The sequence below is a fragment of the Carex rostrata genome, chromosome 17 (genome assembly GCF_964058835.1).
Source record: "Carex rostrata chromosome 17, lpCarRost1.2, whole genome shotgun sequence".
In the NCBI taxonomy this organism is placed as follows: Eukaryota; Viridiplantae; Streptophyta; class Magnoliopsida; order Poales; family Cyperaceae; genus Carex; species Carex rostrata.
Window position 1 is genome coordinate 6136030 of NC_135934.1, and position 20501 is coordinate 6156530.

A 20501-nucleotide genomic window follows, 5' to 3' on the forward strand; every position below is an offset into this window, starting at 1 on the left:
TATAGCTTCTAAATGTGGTGTTCTTGGTAAGTGCATGAACTTACTAATTTGGCTTATGGAAAAGGATATATCCGGACGAGTAACCGTTAGGTAGATTAATTTTCCTACAAGTCTTTGAAATTGGTTCATATCTTTTATTGGTTCACCATCTTCACTATTTAATTTATGTTTGTAATCAAATGGGGTAGAGGCCGGTTTGCATCCTAGTTTACCGGTTTCTTTTAATAAATCAAGTGTATATTTCCTTTGTGAGATAAAAAGTCCTTTATTTGAAAAAGCCACTTCTATTCCTAAAAAATACTTGAGGTATCCTAAATCTTTTATATCAAATTTTTCTTTTAATTATTTTTTTATTGTTTGGATATGTTCAAAATTGTTTCCGGTAACTATAATGTCATCTACGTATACTAAAATTAGAGTTGTGTTGGTTCCATCACACTTGGTAAATAGAGAATGGTCGGCATTACTAACCTTAAAATTACAAGAAATTAAATAAGAGCTAAGTTTGCCATACCATGCTCTTGGAGATTGCTTCAATCCGTAGATTGATTTATTTAGCCTACAAACCAAGTTAGAATTGTTTTCCAATTTATGACCGAGTGGCAATGTCATATACACCTCCTCTTCAAGTGTTCCTTGAAGGAAAGCATTTTTAACATCCATTTGGTAAAGATCCCAACCATTATTTACGGCAATAGAGAATAAAATTCTAACGGTATTCATTTTTGCCACCGGTGCAAAGGTTTCATTATAATCTATTCCATAGGTTTGTGTAAACCCTTTGGCAACTAATCTTGCCTTATACCGTTCTATGGTACCATCACTATTATATTTGATTTTATATACCCATTTACATCCAACCGGTTTCTTATTTTTTGGTAAGAGGACTATTTTCCAAGTTTCATTTTGTTCCAAGGCACTAAGTTCTTCCTTCATGGCTTTGCACCAAATTGGATTTTCAATGGCGTCTTGATAATTGTTTGGTTCTAATTTATTTTCAACACAAGTGAGAAATGTATGGTATTCGGATGAAATTTTGTCATAAGAAACAAAATTTTCTATGGGGTATTGAACCGTGTAGGTTTCATAATCTCTAAGTCTAGTTGATGGTGTTGGTATCCTAGGTGACCTTCTAATTCCTAAATTATTTTGTACTAAACATTCACTTGTGTTATTATTAATTTCACTAACTTCATTTTCACAAATATTGGTTGGTTCACAATTTAAGTCATCCATATAAGGCATCACAATGTGGTTGTTTATATTTGTTTGGTCAAATACTTTTTCCTTGAAGTATGGCTCATTTTCAAAAAATGTAACATTTCTAGAAAGATATAATTTTTTATTAATCGGATCATAACATTTATAACCCTTTTTTGTAATATGAGTATCCTAAAAATATAGTTTTTTGTGACACAAAATCAAGTTTATCTTTTCTTTTGATATGCACAAAACTTGTGCAACCAAATATTCTTAAATGGTCATATGTAATTTTTTGTTGGTAGATGATTTCTAACGGACTTTTATTACATAAACCCACACTTGGTAGTCTATTAATTAAATGTGTGGCACAAAGTAGGGCATCCGACCAATAAATTTTAGGAACATTATTTTGAAATAGTAAAGTCCGTGTCATTTCTAATAAATGTCTATTTTTTCTTTCCGATACTCCATTTTGTTCCGGAGTATTTATGCAAGTTGTTTGATGTATGATTCATTTTTCTCTACAAAGGTTTGAAAATTTGTTGTTTATAAATTCGGTTCCATTATCCGATCTAAAAATTTTGAGTTTGGCATTAAATTGAGTTTCTATAAGACATAAGAATTCAAAAAAACACCCAAACACTTCATCTTTAGATTTTAATAAATACAACCAAGTAGTTTTTGAGAAATCATCAATAAAAATAACAAAATACTTAAATCCATTATATGAATCAATTGGGGCCGGTCCCCATACATCGGAGTGAACTAAATCAAATAAAGCCTTAGTTTTGCTAAAGGAAGGTACAAAAGGAAGCTTTGTTTGCTTAGCTAACTTACATGTTTCACAATTCATATAATTTGAATTTTTAAAATCTAAAATACTACTTAAAGTCTTGTCGGATGGATGCCCAAGTCTCTTGTGCCATAGATCAAAATTAACGGTCTTTACGGAAGCACACAAATTAAATTGCTTGGAGTTCAATAAATAATGTCCGTTTTGTAAAAATCCCTCACCAATCTTGACTCCGGTTTCCCGGTCCTGAAATACGACGTTTTTACAAGAGAAAATTGCATTACAATTTAATTCTTGTGTTAGTTTATTTATAGAAAGTAAGTTTATGGGAAATGTTTCTAAGTATAAAACATTTTTAATTAACTTGTTACATAAATTAATTTCCCCTATGCCATTTATTGGTGCCTTCATGCCATTTGCAACTAAGACAAATTTATCATTCTTGGTCGGGTTTATATTTGATAACAATTGTTTGTTACCAAACATATGATCGGTTGCTCCACTATCTATAATAATTTGGTTAAAAAATAAATCTTTTGAGTAAGAGGCAATACCACATGCACTAGGGGTGTTTAGGCTCCCAAGCAGCGCAGAAAGATGCTCCAGAGCTTGTTGCACTTGATCCCCAGCGCCATATCCACCTCCTGACCCGTTTATTAACCCGCCAGCGCCATAATAGGTTCCTGACCCGGTTGAACTTGACCCGCCAGCGCAATATGGGAACTGACCCGCTAGACCTGACCCGTTTCCGAAAAAAACAGAGTTAACGGGTCCGCCTGGTTTATTGGGTCCGCCAGAGCTGCTGTTGGGTCCGAAATAACCATTAACGGGTCCGCTATTTGTAATGGGTCTGAACCTTTGGTCGCTGAATCCTCCAGAGTGGCTAATAGGTCCGCCTGGATACATGTGGGTTCCCAATCCGACTTGATTCGGACCTGTTAGTCTATTGACCCCTTCTTCTTCATTCGAAACAGCGAATGTCTTATTTTTTCCACCGTTTCTTCCCCAATTTTGTCCATCTCCTCCTTTCTCCCCTCTAATTTTTTTAGGTTTGAGATGCGGATAGAGAAACCAACACCGATCTTGAGTGTGACCCTCTCTTTTACAGTGATTGCATTTTTCGCTTTTATTTTGATTTGGTCGATTTGGATTGAAATTGGGGTTTTTTACAGCTAAACCACGAGTCTCGTGTTCCTCAAATTTTGTGATCTGTGGACCACCCATGACTGATCTCCTACTTTCCTCTTGTTGAATTAAGTTTTGAATTTGAGAATAAGAGGGAAGAGGTGCCGTAGTCATGATTTGAGACCTTACCGCTTCATAGCTCGGATTCAGCCCGGCGAGGTATTGAAAGATGTCATCTTTTTCATCTCGTTTTCTGAAGTGTGGTCAGATCTGTGGTTAGAGGCCGGTAAGTCCGAAGTTCGGCCTTTTTCTTCTTAAGAGCACCGAGGTACTCGGTATTACTTCTTGATCCTTGCTTTTCCTGTTGGATTTCTTGCATAAGTTGATAGATATGGGAAAAATTATTTTGTTGCCCGTACATGGTTTTTACGGCTTCCCACAACTCATACGCCGTGTCGGCCGTCTCGAAGAGGTCAGCTACGGTTGGCTCCATTGACAACATGAGCAAGGTTATGATTCTATCATTTTTCGTTCTCCAATTTTTTGCTGCCTTTTTTTCGATTTCGGTCTTATTTTCTGGATTTACTACCGTTGGCTCTTTCATTTCGCCGGTGATATATTCTAACACCTCCCGACCACTTAGAGCTCTATATGCAGCCTTTGCCCATGACAAATAATTTTGGCCATTGAGCAAAATATGTGTTAGCTTTTGTTGCCCTTGCCCTTCTTGAGCCATTTTGATTTTGGCAGATTCTTGCAGATTTTCGCTATTTTTTGGTACCGACTAGCTTTGCTAGTTTATGTGATACTCGGGCGGTATATTTCAGATCTGTCGCTCTGATACCATGTTGAATTTTAGAGATAGATAGTATAAAATGAAGAGAGAAAATTTATATTGAGAAAAAAAAAAGGTTTTTTTCTTATTACAAGATTTCCTATTTATAATTACAAGGCTCCAAAACTAGCCGTTGGTACTATTTCCTATTTTAGTAATGAAGGTACACGTTACCGGTATCTATCTATTTTTGTAAATAAGTAAATTTCTATTTCTATATTAATTAAATAATGAGATCTATAATTTAACAATGTCCAATCAAAACCTGATAATTCTAGTTAGAAAAGGAAAAGGCTTTACTCAAAATGTTTAAATTGTTTCGGGAACTTAATAGTTGTGAGAATTTCAAAGAAGTTAATTATGGCACTTCGGACAAGGATATTAACAGTGTTAGTTGGACTTAATCTATTACGAGTCTTACAATTTTTTGGACGGACTCAGGTCAAATGATCCGATATTCGTTGGACCGCCGCCAATTCCATACGGCTCATATAAATTCAAATAAGGATGCCACGTGGTGTGACATGTGGACCGAAATTTTTATTAATAGAAAATTAATTAAATAAATATCGATAGTGGAGAACAAATCTGAGTTTTCTCGACTTATAAGAAAAACGTGTTATAGACTATCACGGTCAATATTAACCATAAATCTCCGCACTTACACTTAGTAATAAACTAAAAAAACTAAAAAAATTAGAGGATGTGATTGTTAATCACGTCTGGCAATCAATTGGCCCAATTTGAATGAAATGACTGCATTTGAAGTGGCTGGACGTAATTAACAATCACATCCAGTGATTTTTTCTTTTTTTAGTTAATTAATAAGTGCGGTAATTAGTTTATCGTTAATTTTGATCATAATAGTCTATAAACTATCACGTTTTTTCTATATCTCGAAAAAACTATTACGTTTTTTTTTATATTTCGAAAAAACTCAAATTCATTCTTCATTATCGATATTTATTTAAGAGGAGGGTTCAAATGCCTCCATGTTTTTGTGCCTCCATCATGCCTCCATCTCTCTTCATCATTTTCAAAGTTCAAACAGTCGATCTGAACCGCTCAACCTAACCTCCATACTAAAATATCTTTGGAGACCAAATTTTATATTTTTAGGAATTTTTTTACTATTTGTTTAGATAGGTACAAAAATACTGTTTTTAGATGGTTCAGATTTACTGATTTTGTACCTATCTAAAAAAATAGTAAAAAAATTCCTAAAAATATAAAATTTGGTCTCCAAACATATTTTAGTATGGAGGTTAAGTTGAGCGGTTCGGATCGACTGTTTGAACTTTGAAAATGATAGAGAGAGATGGAGACATGATGGAGGCACAAAAACATGGAGGCATTTGAACCCTCCTCTTTATTTAATTAATTTTCTATTAATAAAAATTTCGGGACATGTGGATGTGGTGAATAGTCGCACAAAAATAAGTCAGAAAGTGTCTCTCTACGCGGTAGGACGGTAGGACTTCCACTCGCGGCCTGCAACGAAAGACCTGACGACACAGCATTTGAACTAGCGCAATGGAGAGGTAGACAGCCGTGGGATTCACCCAACTGGAGAAACGGAGCAAATACAAATCGTAGGATTAGTCCTGCAATTATTATTTTTGGGGATGAAACCTCTTGCCGTGGTTTCCACTGCGACCGTGTTCTTGGTATAGTCACTAGATTCACAAATTAAATTTGAATTAAACTTGAATAATTCATTTTATTTTATGATGTTGAACTGAACGTCGAATTATTCGATTGACTGAATTTTGATCGAATTAAACCCGAAGAATTAGTGAGTTTTTTCCAAATTTTACGAATTATTTGCAAAAAATTTCTAAATTTTTTTCATAACATTTTTTTTATTTCTTATGTTTCCTTTCTTGCAGAATTGAGATCTCTGATCCGAATAATTTCAAATCATTTCCGAATCACAAATTTTTTACCTCACCGAACCGAACCCAAATAATTCATTTGTCAATATAGTTCTTGACGATAGTCGATAAATACACTACAAACAATACTCGTGATACCTTTCTGCACTCTTAATACCGCATTCAATCACAGATATAAAAACTAGTGTTCCCCGCCATCATAATTTTTAATTTTTTTGCATATTTCTGTTGGAATCATTTAATATTATCTCCAGCTTATGGAGAATATTACACGGTTGCTATAAAACAAAGATCGTGCGATTCGAAATTAACCGATCAAGTTTTCCTGTTGTATGCAAGTTCATTAGCAACATTACGTTGTGGAAAATATATATATTTCTGTGCTTTCGCATTTTTGTCCTCATGTACTGTTTCGCGAACGTTGAATTATTTAGTAGACTGAATTTTGACCGAATTAAATTCAAATAATTTGCGAATTTTACGAACTTTTCTCGAACTTTTCTTGAATTTTTTTCATAATATATATTTTTTTGGTTTTCTTTTTTTTTTTCTCTCTTGCAGGACTAAGATCTCTGGTCCGGATAATTCTGAATCATTCCCGAATTATTTCCGAATCATGAATTTTTGATCTCGCAGAACCGAACCTAAATAATTCATTTGTCACTATGGGCAAGACAGCGTCGGGACCGTGATGACGTAACTATGCACAAGCATAGTAATCAGATTTGCGTTTTATTCGAATTTTGGTATCCAGCGAATAATTCGAAATCTTATCGGCAGTTTGCATAGATATTAAACGAAATATTCGCAAATTTGACGAATGTTTCGTTTTATACGCGTTTTTTTCGTAAAAGTTCGCCGCTAGTTTTGATTTCGCAGTGAGAAAAATTTAATGATTGTTTTCTTGTCTTCCGAATAGTCAAGACAGATAACTCAAAAGTCAAAATACAAGCTATCAGAGTTACTGATACCTAGGTAAAATAATAAACTAATATATAATTTAGTGCTCACAGAATGCTGGTCCTTTAATAATAAATTAATGTATAATTTTTCAAGAATATCCTTCTTTTTATAATTTTAAAAAATAATAGTATTTTGTATTATTTAGATTTTACCTCTAGTTAATTCTGTATCATTTGCAAATTATATTTAAATTATTTTTGAATCATGAGATTTTAAACTTTGCTGAACTGAACTCAAATTATTCATTTTTCACTATGTGCACAACTGCACAAGAAACTTTAGGCACTTTCTGCTCTCAACCCGCTGCACGGTTTGAAGCAATTGCTCCACAAATACCTGAACAAATTTTTGAAGAAAAGGATTGTCAGCGAAGATTGCACGGAATTTAGGAGTCTAAACGTACGGTTGGATATGGATGGGATATTAGTTAAACCGAATTCTTATCTATTATAATTTTTCAGATACAGATACAAATATGGATTGGGTATCAAACATTACGGATACTAATCGGATATCGGATGGATATGAATATTAGATTTAATATTTTTATAATAATTTTGTTGATTACAAAACATATATCATATTATCAAAACATTAATCACTAATCATGTCATAGTTTTTTTCATATCATATTATCAACATTTAAATATATTTTTTTCATTAATTTATCTAATATTTTTCATAATAAATTTATTGATTACAAAATATATATCATATTATCAAAACATTAGTCACTAAATCACGTCATAGTGTTATATTATTCATAAAAAAAAATATATGTATATTCAGTTTAATAAATCATTGGTATGAATATGTAATTTAATAAATAAATTTAAGAACATAGAGTGCATTTGTTGTGATTTAGGGATGTAAATGGTCGGATCCGGATAGTTAAAAAATCTAACCGTATCCTTATCCGCTATAATATTTCGGATATAGATACGGATACGGATACAGATAGTCTCGGATACGGACACAGATCAAATAATTTAAGTAATTTTTTGGATTCGGACGAAATCAGATAATATCTTATCTGTTTATACCCCTAGCAGGGATCTGTATGCTCCCATGTACCGTAGATGCAGGGGCACAATATTATTGAGCTTTGAGATTTGTACCAAGTTTAAAAGAACGGTCCGGATCCACTAATTGGAAAAGATTTCATTTACGGGTAATGAAGTGGATGCGAATTTATCTGCTGGAAGTTATTTACGTTTTCAAATTTTACATCGGAAACAATAAAATACCGATCAAACTGGGCCTTCTATTTTGCAAATTAATGCAGTGCATGGGCTTGAAAATATCGTCCTCTTTGCTTAAATGGGCCTTAAATTTTTATTTTTAGTTCAAGCGTTCGAGATTAATCACAGCATGAAAATGGGATTGCATGATTAGCTACTTAGTTAATAGTAATCTGAACAGTCGAACCTAACACAGAAGGCCCCCATTTTTTTATCAATTAAATCAATATCCAATGAGTTCAATGTGCTTTTATGATATTTTCTTGTGCATTTGAAAGTTTTTTTTTTTTATTGTTGGCCAACAAATATATTGATTAAAAAAAAAATACAAGGTCCTAATTAACATTATCTCCTCCCTCACTGCCTATACATTGGAGCAGACATATATTTGTAATTAAAAGATGTTCTAAACGTACTCGGTTAGCACTTCCTATCCCTCTATTCATATCCTAGATATTACACATCCATCCCTCAATCATAAGTCATCACAATCATTTTTGTATATTTTAAGCAATATACAAAAAGTCTAATCTAGAGGTAATAGTTGACAGAACCGCGGGCATAGTCCAGTGGTGCGAGCCTAATCTCTACGGAAAGCCGCAGGTTAGACATCCGTGAAAAACATCTAAAGATGCTGGGGTACCAGGGCTCTTAAAGAAACAGATAGGTAATAGCTGAAATGTAATCAACTAGTCATAGATCACCTAGAGTTCTTTAATAAAAGAAGAACATTCTAACATAATTAATCTATGTATAATACCATCTATCACCAAGGATGCATGAGCGCATCGGGTAGGGCACTGTTGGATTTGGATCATATCGATACTGACAGCAAACTAAAACCAAATACCTATTATCTCAGACCATCAGATGGTTCTGAATTGGATAAAGGTACAGTGCTGCCCATTGATTGCACAGAGATCGCATCCACTGATTGCAGCGAGCTTAGATCCAACTCCATGGACTGGCGAGGAGGAGAAGAAATGTAGGGTTTTGGTGGAAGTTCCAATTCACTCAAACTTCTTTCCAACATTTCGACTACTCTGCCCATCGATGGCCGGTTAGCCGGGATTGTTTGTGTACACCAAAACCCAACCAAAGCCATCTTTCTCGCCATTTCTTCAGTTTCATTTGTCACATCACAAGCTTCAATTTCGCCGCCTTCAGCGACACGATCATAAATCCAATGAGGAAAGTACATTTCACTAGGATTCCTGACACTTGGTTTCATGTTCTTTCTGCCACCAACCATTTCCAAAACCATCATACCATAGCTATAAACATCGGACTTTGTTGAAACCACGCCAACACTCCTTGAGAAGACTTCAGGAGCAATAAATCCTATGGTCCCTCTCAAATCAGCCATCGATGAGAGTACACTTTCTTTCGGTGGACATAATTTTGCCAGACCAAAGTCAGCAATTTTGGGGCAAAAATCGTCATCTAGTAAAATATTTTGGGGTTTGATATCAAAATGTACAATATGCGTACTGCACCCTCGGTGCAAGTACTCAAGCCCTCGTGCGACGCTGATTGCTATGTTGTATAACTTTTCCCAACCAAGAACTGTTTTTGGATTTTCCGAGTATATGTACATGTCAAGTGACCTGTTCGACATGTACTCGTAAACAAGAGCACGCTTGGATCCCTCAATACAAAATCCAAGAAGGGTGACAACATTGACATGAGAGGTTCTACCGATGCTAACCACCTCATTCAGAAATTCCTCTCCGTTACTCGTAGAATTATGCAAAAATTTCACAGCAACCATGCGGCCATCGGGTTGTTTACCTTTGTAGACGGTACCAAAACCCCCCTTTCCCAGTTTGTCTCGAAAATATTGTGTAATTTTCATTAGCTCTGAATATTTATATCTTCTTGGAGCAAGGGATCCATATTGTTCCAACAGTTTTTCAATGTTTTCTTGATCATTATAATTCCTTCGCAGCTTGAAGAAAATCAGGAATGCCATCAAAAGAAAAAATGCTCCACCAAGCGAACCTAAAAATTCAAACAAGTAATAGGCAAATAAGGAATTGAAACCAGAGGTAGTCAGTAATATATGCTGGAAAATAATACAATAAATCAATCATTCTGACATGCTATTCCTGTCATATGATATATAAAATTGTCAGTGTTCATTCTTTTCTTTTGAGATACTTAATTTGACAGTTGTGTTGTTTGCATTAGAATTAATGTAACTTCTTCATATACATTACTTCTTATAATCATGTCAATTGTAATTGAATACTAGCATCTTACTTCTTCTCCAATTTAATAATTAATTGAACTCTTTATATAATATTCGTAAGGATAAAAACAAACTTTAAAAAAAGTACCTATAAGTCCTGCTTCTAAGCGTGCCTTTGAACCTGCAATATTAAAAATAAGCAAATTTAGAAATTGCCTACCAGAGAACAGAAAAAATTAATAGAAACAAAAAAAAATGAAGCAGAGCAAACAACAAAATAATTTTAGTTTTGTCTTAGAAAAAATCGCTTATTTCTGTCTGAATTGAGATTCCATTCCAGGAAAATTTTACATGAGATCAAATATATAAGTGAATTTTGTAATGAAAAAAAAAAAATGTACGCAATATAAGTTTAATTTTGTATAAGATAAGTCGTCTGATTGTGGTATAATTGTCAGCAACACAAAGACAACACTGTCAGTGTCATCTATAGACTCTGTAATCATGTGATATTTTGGCACTAATTTGTAGCCATCTGATCTGGACCGTTGCATGAAAGCTACTAGATGCAGGGTAGGTTAGACTTAGTTGGAGTAGAATGTGAACAATTCTTAGTCAACTTTTGAAAACTAAATCCACAATTGGAAGATCTGTAAATAAACAGGATGGTCAGAAATGCCAGCTTGAGAATTAACAGAAATGAATGAAATGACATGAGATGATGAGAGGAGTCTTATATGGAAAAAGCAGTTAACTAACTTTGGAAAAAAAAATTCCAACGAATTCAATACTGCACATGACCAAAAAAAAATATTTTTTTAAATAACTAAAATTCTCACCGCACAATAAAATTTGTTTAATTATGAACACATTTAAAGTGATTAAATTATCAACTTTGATAGTTATGCTCCAAATAATATATATATAAAAAAAAAGACTGTAGTAAGAGTTTTGTTTTACCTTGTTTTGGGTTGTCAGGGCAAGTTGTTGCATATGTACCATCAGAGCAAATGCACATGAACATGGAGTTTGAGGAATTGAAGCCGCACTGGCCGTTGCTTGCTTTGCAATCTGAGCAACTCGCCACAGTCCATGTCACCAAAAACCCTTCCTTCATAAGGCTCAAGTATTGATCTACCGTCCCTCCATTCGATCCCAAAAATGGCACTTTCGAAATGCTACAGTTGGTCTTGTTATCTTCAGAGTCCCCTTGCGTGTAATTCTGATAAATCTGAACATACGAGTCGTTAGTACCGCAAGAATTTGAATAGATATCGGATGACAATCTGGGTGTTGTTGCACAATTCCAGAAGAACTTCATCAGCTTGTTTGTATTGCTGATCACAAAGGGACCAAAACTCAAGGAAACATTGAATTCTGGAGGCGAACAATTCCCTGTAATTATATCAACTAGTTGATCACCAAGCAAAGCGGAATTATTCTGATAGAAGAGTTGCTTGACATAGTAGGCGCTGTTGTACGAGTGAGTTAGGAAAGGTGTGCCACTACTGCTGCAACTGATCTCAAGCGTCGAGTAGCCACAGTAGGATGGTTGCTGGCCGTTGATCCAGAAAGGGTAGTTGATGGTGTTGTTTCCACATTGCTTGGGCTCGCAATCTGCCATTTTTGGAATATCGGCTGAGGCGAGATGCCATAAGATGAGGGATGCAAGGAAAATTTTGTTCGGCTTTGACAGGCCGATAGTCACCATTGTTAAATGGAAGGAAGCAACAGAAAAGAATAAGAGAAGACTGGTAAAAAAGATACAAATTAACCAGTGTCAATTACAAATTTTTCATGTTCTTTATCTAGGCGTGGTAGTGTGGAATCATTTATTTGGATGAAAGACTAGAATGGCTAGTACCTATGTGTGAATTGGTTTTCAACAACTTTACGCACAGGTTAGGTGTCACGCCATGGCCATGGATGATGGACCAGTCAAATTTGTTTGCTATATTTTATTCGGAAGTATTAAGATCGAAAGTTCGTTAATATTTATTTTTGGGATGATGTCATATATACCCCTCAAAACTTTCAAAATTACATATTTGTCACTCTAAAATTCATAATATCGTATTACTCCTTTAAATTTCAAAATCTCATATATTTACTCAATTTATTGTCCTTTTATTGAACGCTTATATTAATTTTATAAAGTTTCTTTTCAAACTTTGTTAATAAAATAAAAATGTAATTTGTGTAATAAAAATATTTTGTTTTCTAATTGGTCAAGTTTGATGACAAATGGTTCATTTATCTGCATATGACGTATATACAATGACATTTAGACATACGCTTATATGCACGTCGCAAATAAGAAAATGAACCATTTGTCCTAAAAAATGTCAACTAGATGACTAAACATTTCCCTTAAACACGGTACATATTTTTTTAATAAAGATAAAATAGGTACATTATAATTAAAATGAGTTTAAATAGAAAAGATAATAAATTGGATAAAAATGTCAGTTTTTTGGATTTAGAGGGTTAAATATGATATTATGAATTCCAAAGGCGATTTACGTAATTTTGAGATTTTTGAGAGACATGCATGAAATTCCCTCTTAATTTTTAAATGTGTATGTGAATGAAATTTCCAAATATCACTAGTTTCTCGATGGTTGCAATAAATGCGTTGATGTAAATTGAATAAACAAGTACTATTGTTAGTGAAATTCAACACCTACTTTTTATTTTTGTGTGGAAAAGGAGATTATCTATTGATATTTTCTAAACTTGCATATTGAGTCTTCTCGAATGTGTCCGATAAGTAATTAAGCTAAATCCAGTAGCATAAGCATTGAAAAAAATAGCTTCCAGACTTTTCCGGTATGGATTTTCAACCCATATTTTAGCGAGTTATGGACCTTTTCTTGCAATTAATGTATAATGGGTGGGCCAATTTAATGAGGTGACATGAAAAATGAGGTGTGCTGCGGCGTTTGCTGGGATGCAGGGATGAAAATATTAACAGCTATGGTTTGACATTATGCAATGCATGAGCAATAATTAAAATAGAAAATTATATGGCTGACACGCTGCATAAAGTCTAACTAACACTGTTAATATCGTTGTCCGAATGTGATAACCTATAGAGATCAAAATATTATTATACGTGGTTACGTTCCAAATCACTACTGTTAAATTTTCTAAAATAGTCATTTATGACATGAATCTTAATTCAAACAAATGAGTTTATTTTAATGTATCATTATGGTAATAGTGAGCGGTGCTGTTGTACTCTACCTTTGGATGTCCAATCAAAACCTGATAATTCTAGTTAGAAAAGGAAAAGGCTTTACTAAAATATTTAAATTGTTTCGGGAACTTGTTAGTTGTGAGAATTTCAAAGAAGTGAATTAGTTGGACTTAATTTGTTACGAATCTTACAATTTTTTGGATGGACTCGGATCAAATGATCCGATATTCGTTGGACCGCCGGCAATTCCATACGGTTGATATAAATTCAAAAAAGGCTGCCACGTGGTGTGAAATGTGGATGTGATGAACAGTCGCACAAAAATAAAGTCGGAAAGCGTGTCTCTCCACGCGTCCTGCAACCAAAGACCTACGACACGTGGCATTTGAACTAGCGCAATGAAGAGGTAGACAGCCGTGGAATTCATCCAACTGGAAAAACGAAGCAAATACAAATCGTAGGATTAGTCCTGCAATTATTCTTTTTGGGGATGAAACCTCTGTTGCACTACTCTGCGGCGGTTTCCAGTGTGACCGTGTTCTTGACGAAAAAGACCCTGCAAACAATACTCGTGATACATTTCTGTACTCTTAGTACCGCATCCGATCACAGTTATAAAAACTATTGGTCCCCGCCATCTTAATTTTTGATCTTTTTGCATACTTCTGTTGGCATCATTTATGATTATCTCCAGCTTATGGAGAATACTACACGGTTGCTACAATACAAAGATCGTGCGATTCGGAATTGACCGATCAAGTTTTCCTGTTGTATGCAAGTTTATTAGCAACATTACGTTGTGGAAAATATATATATTTCTGTGCTTTCGCATTTTTGTCCTCATGTACTGTTTCTTAATTATAAAAACTTCATGAAATATAAGGATTTTATGGGATTTCATGTATACCCCTCGAGACTTTGAAATTACATCTTTCTTCATCTAAAATTATAATATCATAATATCCTTTTAAATTAAAAAACAAAAAAGTCACAGATTTACCTACTTTATTGTCTTTTCTATTAAAATCAATTTTGAGTTCATGAAGAATCAATTTATCATTTATTAAAAAGTTTAAAAAATATGTACGATGTTTATGAAAAATGACAATCTTTTAATTGATCAATTTTCAAGAACAAATAGTTCATTTCTCCACTTATGTAGCATACATAGTGATATTTAGATATACACTTATATATGTGTTGAAAATAGAGAAATAAACTCTTTACTTTCAAAAACATAGCAAAGAATTTTAACATCTGGATCTATATATTCTTTGTTGTAAAACTCTAGTCCAATAAAATTCACTGTTACTATACTATTTTTGTATTTCAGAATTGACTCAACCCAATATTAAATGTACTTATATTCTTTTAAAAGTATGATAGCTTTCTTTGTAATTATAGTTGTTTTGAGGTGATTTTGTTCTTTATATGTAAGCAGAAAAAGTTTAATATTCAACATGTTTTCATGACCACGTTAGTACTCTTACTATTTTATCTATGAGTTACAAAAAAAATGTTTTGCTTTAATTTTTTATAATCCAGCATCGAGGAATTTGTTTGAATTTTTTTTTATTTAGGCGGTATCACAATGAGCGACAGTTTACTAGATCAAATATTTTCCAATCAACAACATCTATCCACTACCTCAAATTTTGAGTTTGGAATCTGAATGGTCGGATTGATTCAGAATCAAGACCAATCTAGTCCAATTTAGAAATTTACGAATCTCTTTTAATATCTGTGTCGATGTGAATCAGTAATTAATTTTAGATTTTGTCTGCACTAATTTAAAATTTAAGTTACCGTAAAAGGCACGAATTCGCATCATATATCAAAAGCAAAGCCAAGTGTAATGTGTTTACCAAAAGAGTTTGATGATTACAACTCTAAAAATATATCGAATGGACTTCAAATGATGAATTTAAGCTGTTGAAATTCATGTACTTCATTAGTGATGCATATACATGCAAAATTTGAAATGTTTTGAATTCATTTGCTACAAAGTCAAATGGTCGAATAAGTGAACATTTTTATAATTTATTAAGTTAGTTTTATATATTATTTTTCATTATTTTTTTGACCACTTGAGATTGTAGCAAATAAATCTGAAACTTTTAAATTTTTAGATATATATGCATCACTCATGAAGTACCTGGATTTCAACGGTTTGAATTCATCATTTAAAATTGATTCGATATACTTTTAAAATTGTGCTCACCAAATCCTCTTAATGAGTACACCACACCCTAGCTTTGTTCTATTTATCAATACTTATTGTCCAAGCATTGTAGAGAGGGGGATCGAGGACGGAGATAAAAAGGATTTCCAAACCCGCCAAAATCAACCCACGATTGAGACTTAGCTGATAAGCTTGTCATAATTTGAGATTTGCTTAGTTATTGTGCACCATCACGGCATCACCATCACCATAGCTTATCCTTTTCTCTTTGTCGTTCATCTTAATTTGTGATTTAAATTAACTTCACTGACCAACTTTATAATCACATTTGTTGCATCAAGCATTGGCTTGTGATTTGTGAACCTTCTCCACCAATCAAATATTAGATTAAATGGTTGTCCAAGTCCTTCAAATTATTAAATGGATGTTATATACGATGTCAAGTTTGATAAATTTAAATGCTGACTGGGACAACCACGTCACTGTAAGACAACTTTGCTGCATGTCAGAGTATTCTTTACAAACTATAACCCCAAACTTAGCATATAATAGTTATTGTTCATACCTTTTATCAGAAGACAGTTCGCAGGGGCAGAGAGAAGTAGGGAAAGGAGAACCAAATTCTTTATAAATTGAATTTTTTTATTGTTGCCTTATATATTTTTTAAAATTTTATGAAAATTAATATTTTTGTCTTTCATATAAAATTAAATTACAAAATAATTATTTATTCAGCCTCTCAATCTTAATATTTAGATTTTGTCCTTGCAAGTTTGCTTCCATAAAATACAATATGAGAATATCATATTTAATTAACAATACTTTACTTTAAAGATAAAAAAATAAACACTCTAGAAGCAAAAATAGGATCTTTAAAATTTGGAGACCAACATTCACTACTACAAAAATGGTCATTGTACACTGCACATTGTACACGGATTTGACAATTTTACGTAAAAACCGTGGAGAAATTGTAATTTTTTGGGTGCCCGGAATATCTGTGAAATCTCTACACGGTTTTTTATTAAAGAATCGGTGTAGAAAGCCTTGAGAGAGCTACACGGACGTTTATTAGGGAATGTACACGGCTTATTGTCTAAATAACAGTGTAGAAAGCCTTGATAGAGCTACACGGATATTTAATTAAAGAACCGTGAAGAAATGACCAACTTGTACACGGATGTCTGTTTAAATAACAGTGTACAAAGCTTGAGAGAGCTACACGGATATTTAATTAAAGAACCGTGAAGAAATGTCCAACTTGTACACGGATGTTTGTTTGAATAACAGTGTAGAAAGCTTGAGAGAGCTGCACGGACGTTTAATAAAAAGCCGTGTAGAAAGGTTATTTTAGGGTTTTGGTAAGGGCGCGCCTTTTCGAGCACCAAGTTGGTTATATAAAAGGCCTTCTCCTTCCAGCGCCGTTTTGATCAATTCTCTCTCTCTCTGTAATCTGATTATTTACAGAGGGGGTAATATGAAGATCATGTTTTAATAAAGAAAGAGCTGATCGAATAAAGAGTTGGGATGAAGACCTTCAAAAAAAATGGAAGAGGAGGGATGAATGACCTTCAGAGCCAGACGAAGTGTCAGATGAAGAGTCCAATGAAGAGTCGGACGACTCTTCATTCGACTCTTCATCCGACTCTGAAGGTTGTTCATCCACCTCTTCTCTTTTTTTTGAAGGTCCTTCATCCAACTTTTTATTTTCAGCTAGCTCTTTCTTTATTAAAATATGTATCTTCATATTACCCTCTCTAAACCCTACTGGCACCAAAAGGAAAGAATCACCCACTTGTAAACTAAAAATATCCATTAACGACTGGAAGAGGGGATCCCCTCTTCCAGTCCTTAATGGAAATTTTAGTTTACATATGAATCTTTATTGAACTCTTTCTTTATTAGAACATATTGATCAATCTGTACTCTCCCTCTCGCAGTTAACAATTGGGCGGAAATTTAGGTTTATCAATTATTTCGGATCGCAAATCTATAAAGATGAGCTACTGTTTTTGGAGCTCATAAGATGACCAGTCCGATATAATTGATAACCTACATCTCGAATTCCCATGCGAATTGCTTCATTTCCCCAATTAATTGGTCTGATTTGTGCGCTAAAGTTTTTTTGGAGGATAATTTCAGAGCCGGATAGTCGGATGAAGGACCAGAGCCGGGTGGGGAGTCGGACGAGATCGTCTTCATCTGACTCTCCATCCGATTCTGAGGGTCCTTCATATATCCACCTCTTCCAGTCCTTGATAGAATTTTTTAGTTTATATGGATTTAACTTTTGTAATTAATGCTCAATAAGAATTTGTAATTTTTGTATAAATTAATGTACATGAATTTTTTGTTCAAATTGCTATATATGTTTTGGAATTCAGGATTTTAAATGTCTTCCTCTTTTTTGGAAATTGTTTGTTTTGCTATCTGAAAAACATAAAAAAAAAAACCAAAAAAAAATACAATGCTAAACGGACATTTAATAAAGAGCCGTGTAGAAAGGTAGAATTAAAAAAAGTTGTTTCTTTTAATTAAAAAGAGTTAAAAAATAATTATACACGGCTGTTTATATAAAAGTCCGTGTAGCTCTCTCGACTTTCTACACGGCTTTATAGATAAATGTCCGTGTAGAAAGGTTTAGGGTTACAAAAAGGCCTTCTTCCAGCGCCGTTTTGATCAATTACTCTCTCTCTCTCTCTGTTGGTCTGATTTCTGCGCAGAAGGATCGAGACCGAAGCTGAGATCTTTGAAGTTAATTTGCATTTCTCCTCTCTATCTTGCTAGGGTTAGTCTTCCTCTTTTCTCTCGCTAATTTTCTGGTACTTATTATTGCTTAATTATTTAGGTCAATTATTTATTAATGCATGCATGCTTGATCTGTTAAGGTAATGTAAATAATTAGTGTATTGTGGTCCAATAACCGACCTATTGATGCTTTTAGGTCCATGCCCGTTCAAAATTAATCTAATAGGGATTAATTTTGGATAGTCCCCCGTTTGGGACTGCTCTTTGAATATTGTGTCTCATTTAGGATGTGAACACATTAATTAGCGGGATTTAATTAGTGTTTGAGAAAAATTCGTCAGCATTTCTCCTTATTGCTCCTACGAGTATGTGGTTTACGCATACTTGGGGAGTTAAGGGGAAATGCTGTCGAATTTTTCTTAAACACTAATTAAATCCCGCTAATTAATGTGTTCACAGAAGTGCATGCGCCAGTAGATGCGCCAGTGGATGCGCCAGTGGATGCGCCAGTGGATGCGCCAGTGGATGCGCCAGTAGATGCGCCAGTGGATGCGCCACTAGACCGTACGGGGCTCACAGCAGAAGAGGTTAGCCGTTTGCCTGGTCAGTTGCAGACTCTCCACGCCCACTTGATCAAGGCACCCAAGGACATGACGGCTGTTACCTTCAGTGTCCCCCCCGGTATGTTTCTACACGATGGCAGGGAGGTCGTGCTGCCTTTCACAGAATTCAACGACTTTCTACAGGGCGTCTCGTCAAGCGATAAATGGCTCGATGTGGGAGTCATCACCGTTTTCCTCATGTTAGTGACCAATCAATTATTTATATCATGTGTATAGCACTCAAATATATATACTCTAATGTAAAATGATGATTTTTCAGGTTCCTAGTCCAGAAATGCCGTGAGACCGCATCGAAAGGTAAGGTGAACTTGTGTGCACTTTTGGACCCCGGCAGAATTAATGGAAACATGTTGGAATGGTATGAGGATGATTGTGTCGACTACTTGCGTAAAGCGATGCATCATGCTCGTGGGGATCAAAAGAAATTTCTTCTCCTGCCATACCACCAAAAGTAGGTTACTTGTAACCCTTAATTGTTTATATTTTCAGTTAAACAATTACACAATGAACCATAGCAAACAGTTGTGTCACCATTACATGCTGAAATATATATGTCACTAATTTTATGCTAAAGTACTACAATTCTTCTCCCCCCACAGCTCCCACTGGTGTTTGTTGGTGATTGTGCCACTTGAAAATACGATTTATGTCATGGATTCAAGGCGGCCCGACAAATCCATCACCACTCAGCAGTCTAAAAGAGTCATGACTGTTATAATTAAGTAAGTTATCTAAATATCACTTGGTTTGATTTTTTTTTTTATAATTGTGGAATTGCTAATTACAGTCACTCAATTTTGTAAGGGCTTTTCGGCAATATCTTAAAGAGGGTGGAGTGCAGAGCACGGGTAAGAGCAGAAATAAAATGAATGGGCTCTGGAAGGAGGTGAGCACACTATAATTTTATAATTTCATATTTTTGGGTTCAAAAATTTATTATCATTCTGACATAGGCTGCTGAATGTAAATATCAGTGCCCGCAACAGATTGGCGGTTGGGAGTGCGGTTATTACACGATGATTTTTATGTTTCACTTTGTTGAGAGCATACAATTCAAATGGCCAGCATATCCGGTATGTAATTCATATGTTTTGCCTTGACTTGTCCATACAATTAATATTGATTTCCTCTAAACTTGTTTTATTAGTTGCATTGTTATAATTGCAATAATTTATTTCTATAAAGCAAAACAGAGATGTAGTTGCCGTATTTTTGTAACTTGCATGTTTCGAATTTTTTGTAGTATTCACCAGATTCAAAGAGTTACTCCAAGGAGCAGTTAGATCACTTTAGATGTATGTGGGCAGATTTTTTTATAAAAGAATTTTGTAAACCAGAATATGAATTTGTATGATCTTTGTATAATTCAGTGTACATGAATTTTGTATTAATTTTTTATATAATTTGGAAATTTCGAAAATTTACCGGTTTTGGTATTCTTATTTTGGAAATTCTCTGTTCTGGAATTGATCTGATTTTAAATGGCTGGCAAAACTGGAGGCT

General features: G+C 34.2%; 1 protein-coding gene and 1 long non-coding RNA gene across 2 annotated transcripts in view; one reads left to right on the top strand and one right to left on the bottom strand.

Moving 5' to 3' along the window:
• The window catches only part of LOC144568820 (uncharacterized), a 33581-nt gene extending 22603 nt beyond the window's left edge, over window positions 1-10978 (top strand). The window contains exon 3 of the long non-coding RNA XR_013515747.1: window positions 10841-10978. This is a non-coding gene — a long non-coding RNA (uncharacterized LOC144568820). The remainder of the gene's footprint in view (window positions 1-10840) is intronic.
• On the bottom strand, window positions 8809-12088 carry LOC144568813 (LEAF RUST 10 DISEASE-RESISTANCE LOCUS RECEPTOR-LIKE PROTEIN KINASE-like 2.1). The gene is made up of 3 exons (XM_078319207.1): window positions 11207-12088; window positions 10395-10427; window positions 8809-10056 (listed from the first exon to the last, which is right to left on the bottom strand). The coding sequence occupies exons 1-3, from the start codon at window positions 11955-11957 to the stop codon at window positions 8909-8911; spliced, it is 1932 nt and encodes a 643-aa protein (XP_078175333.1). The 5' UTR covers window positions 11958-12088; the 3' UTR covers window positions 8809-8908.
• Window positions 12089-20501: the final 8413 nt, after the last annotated feature.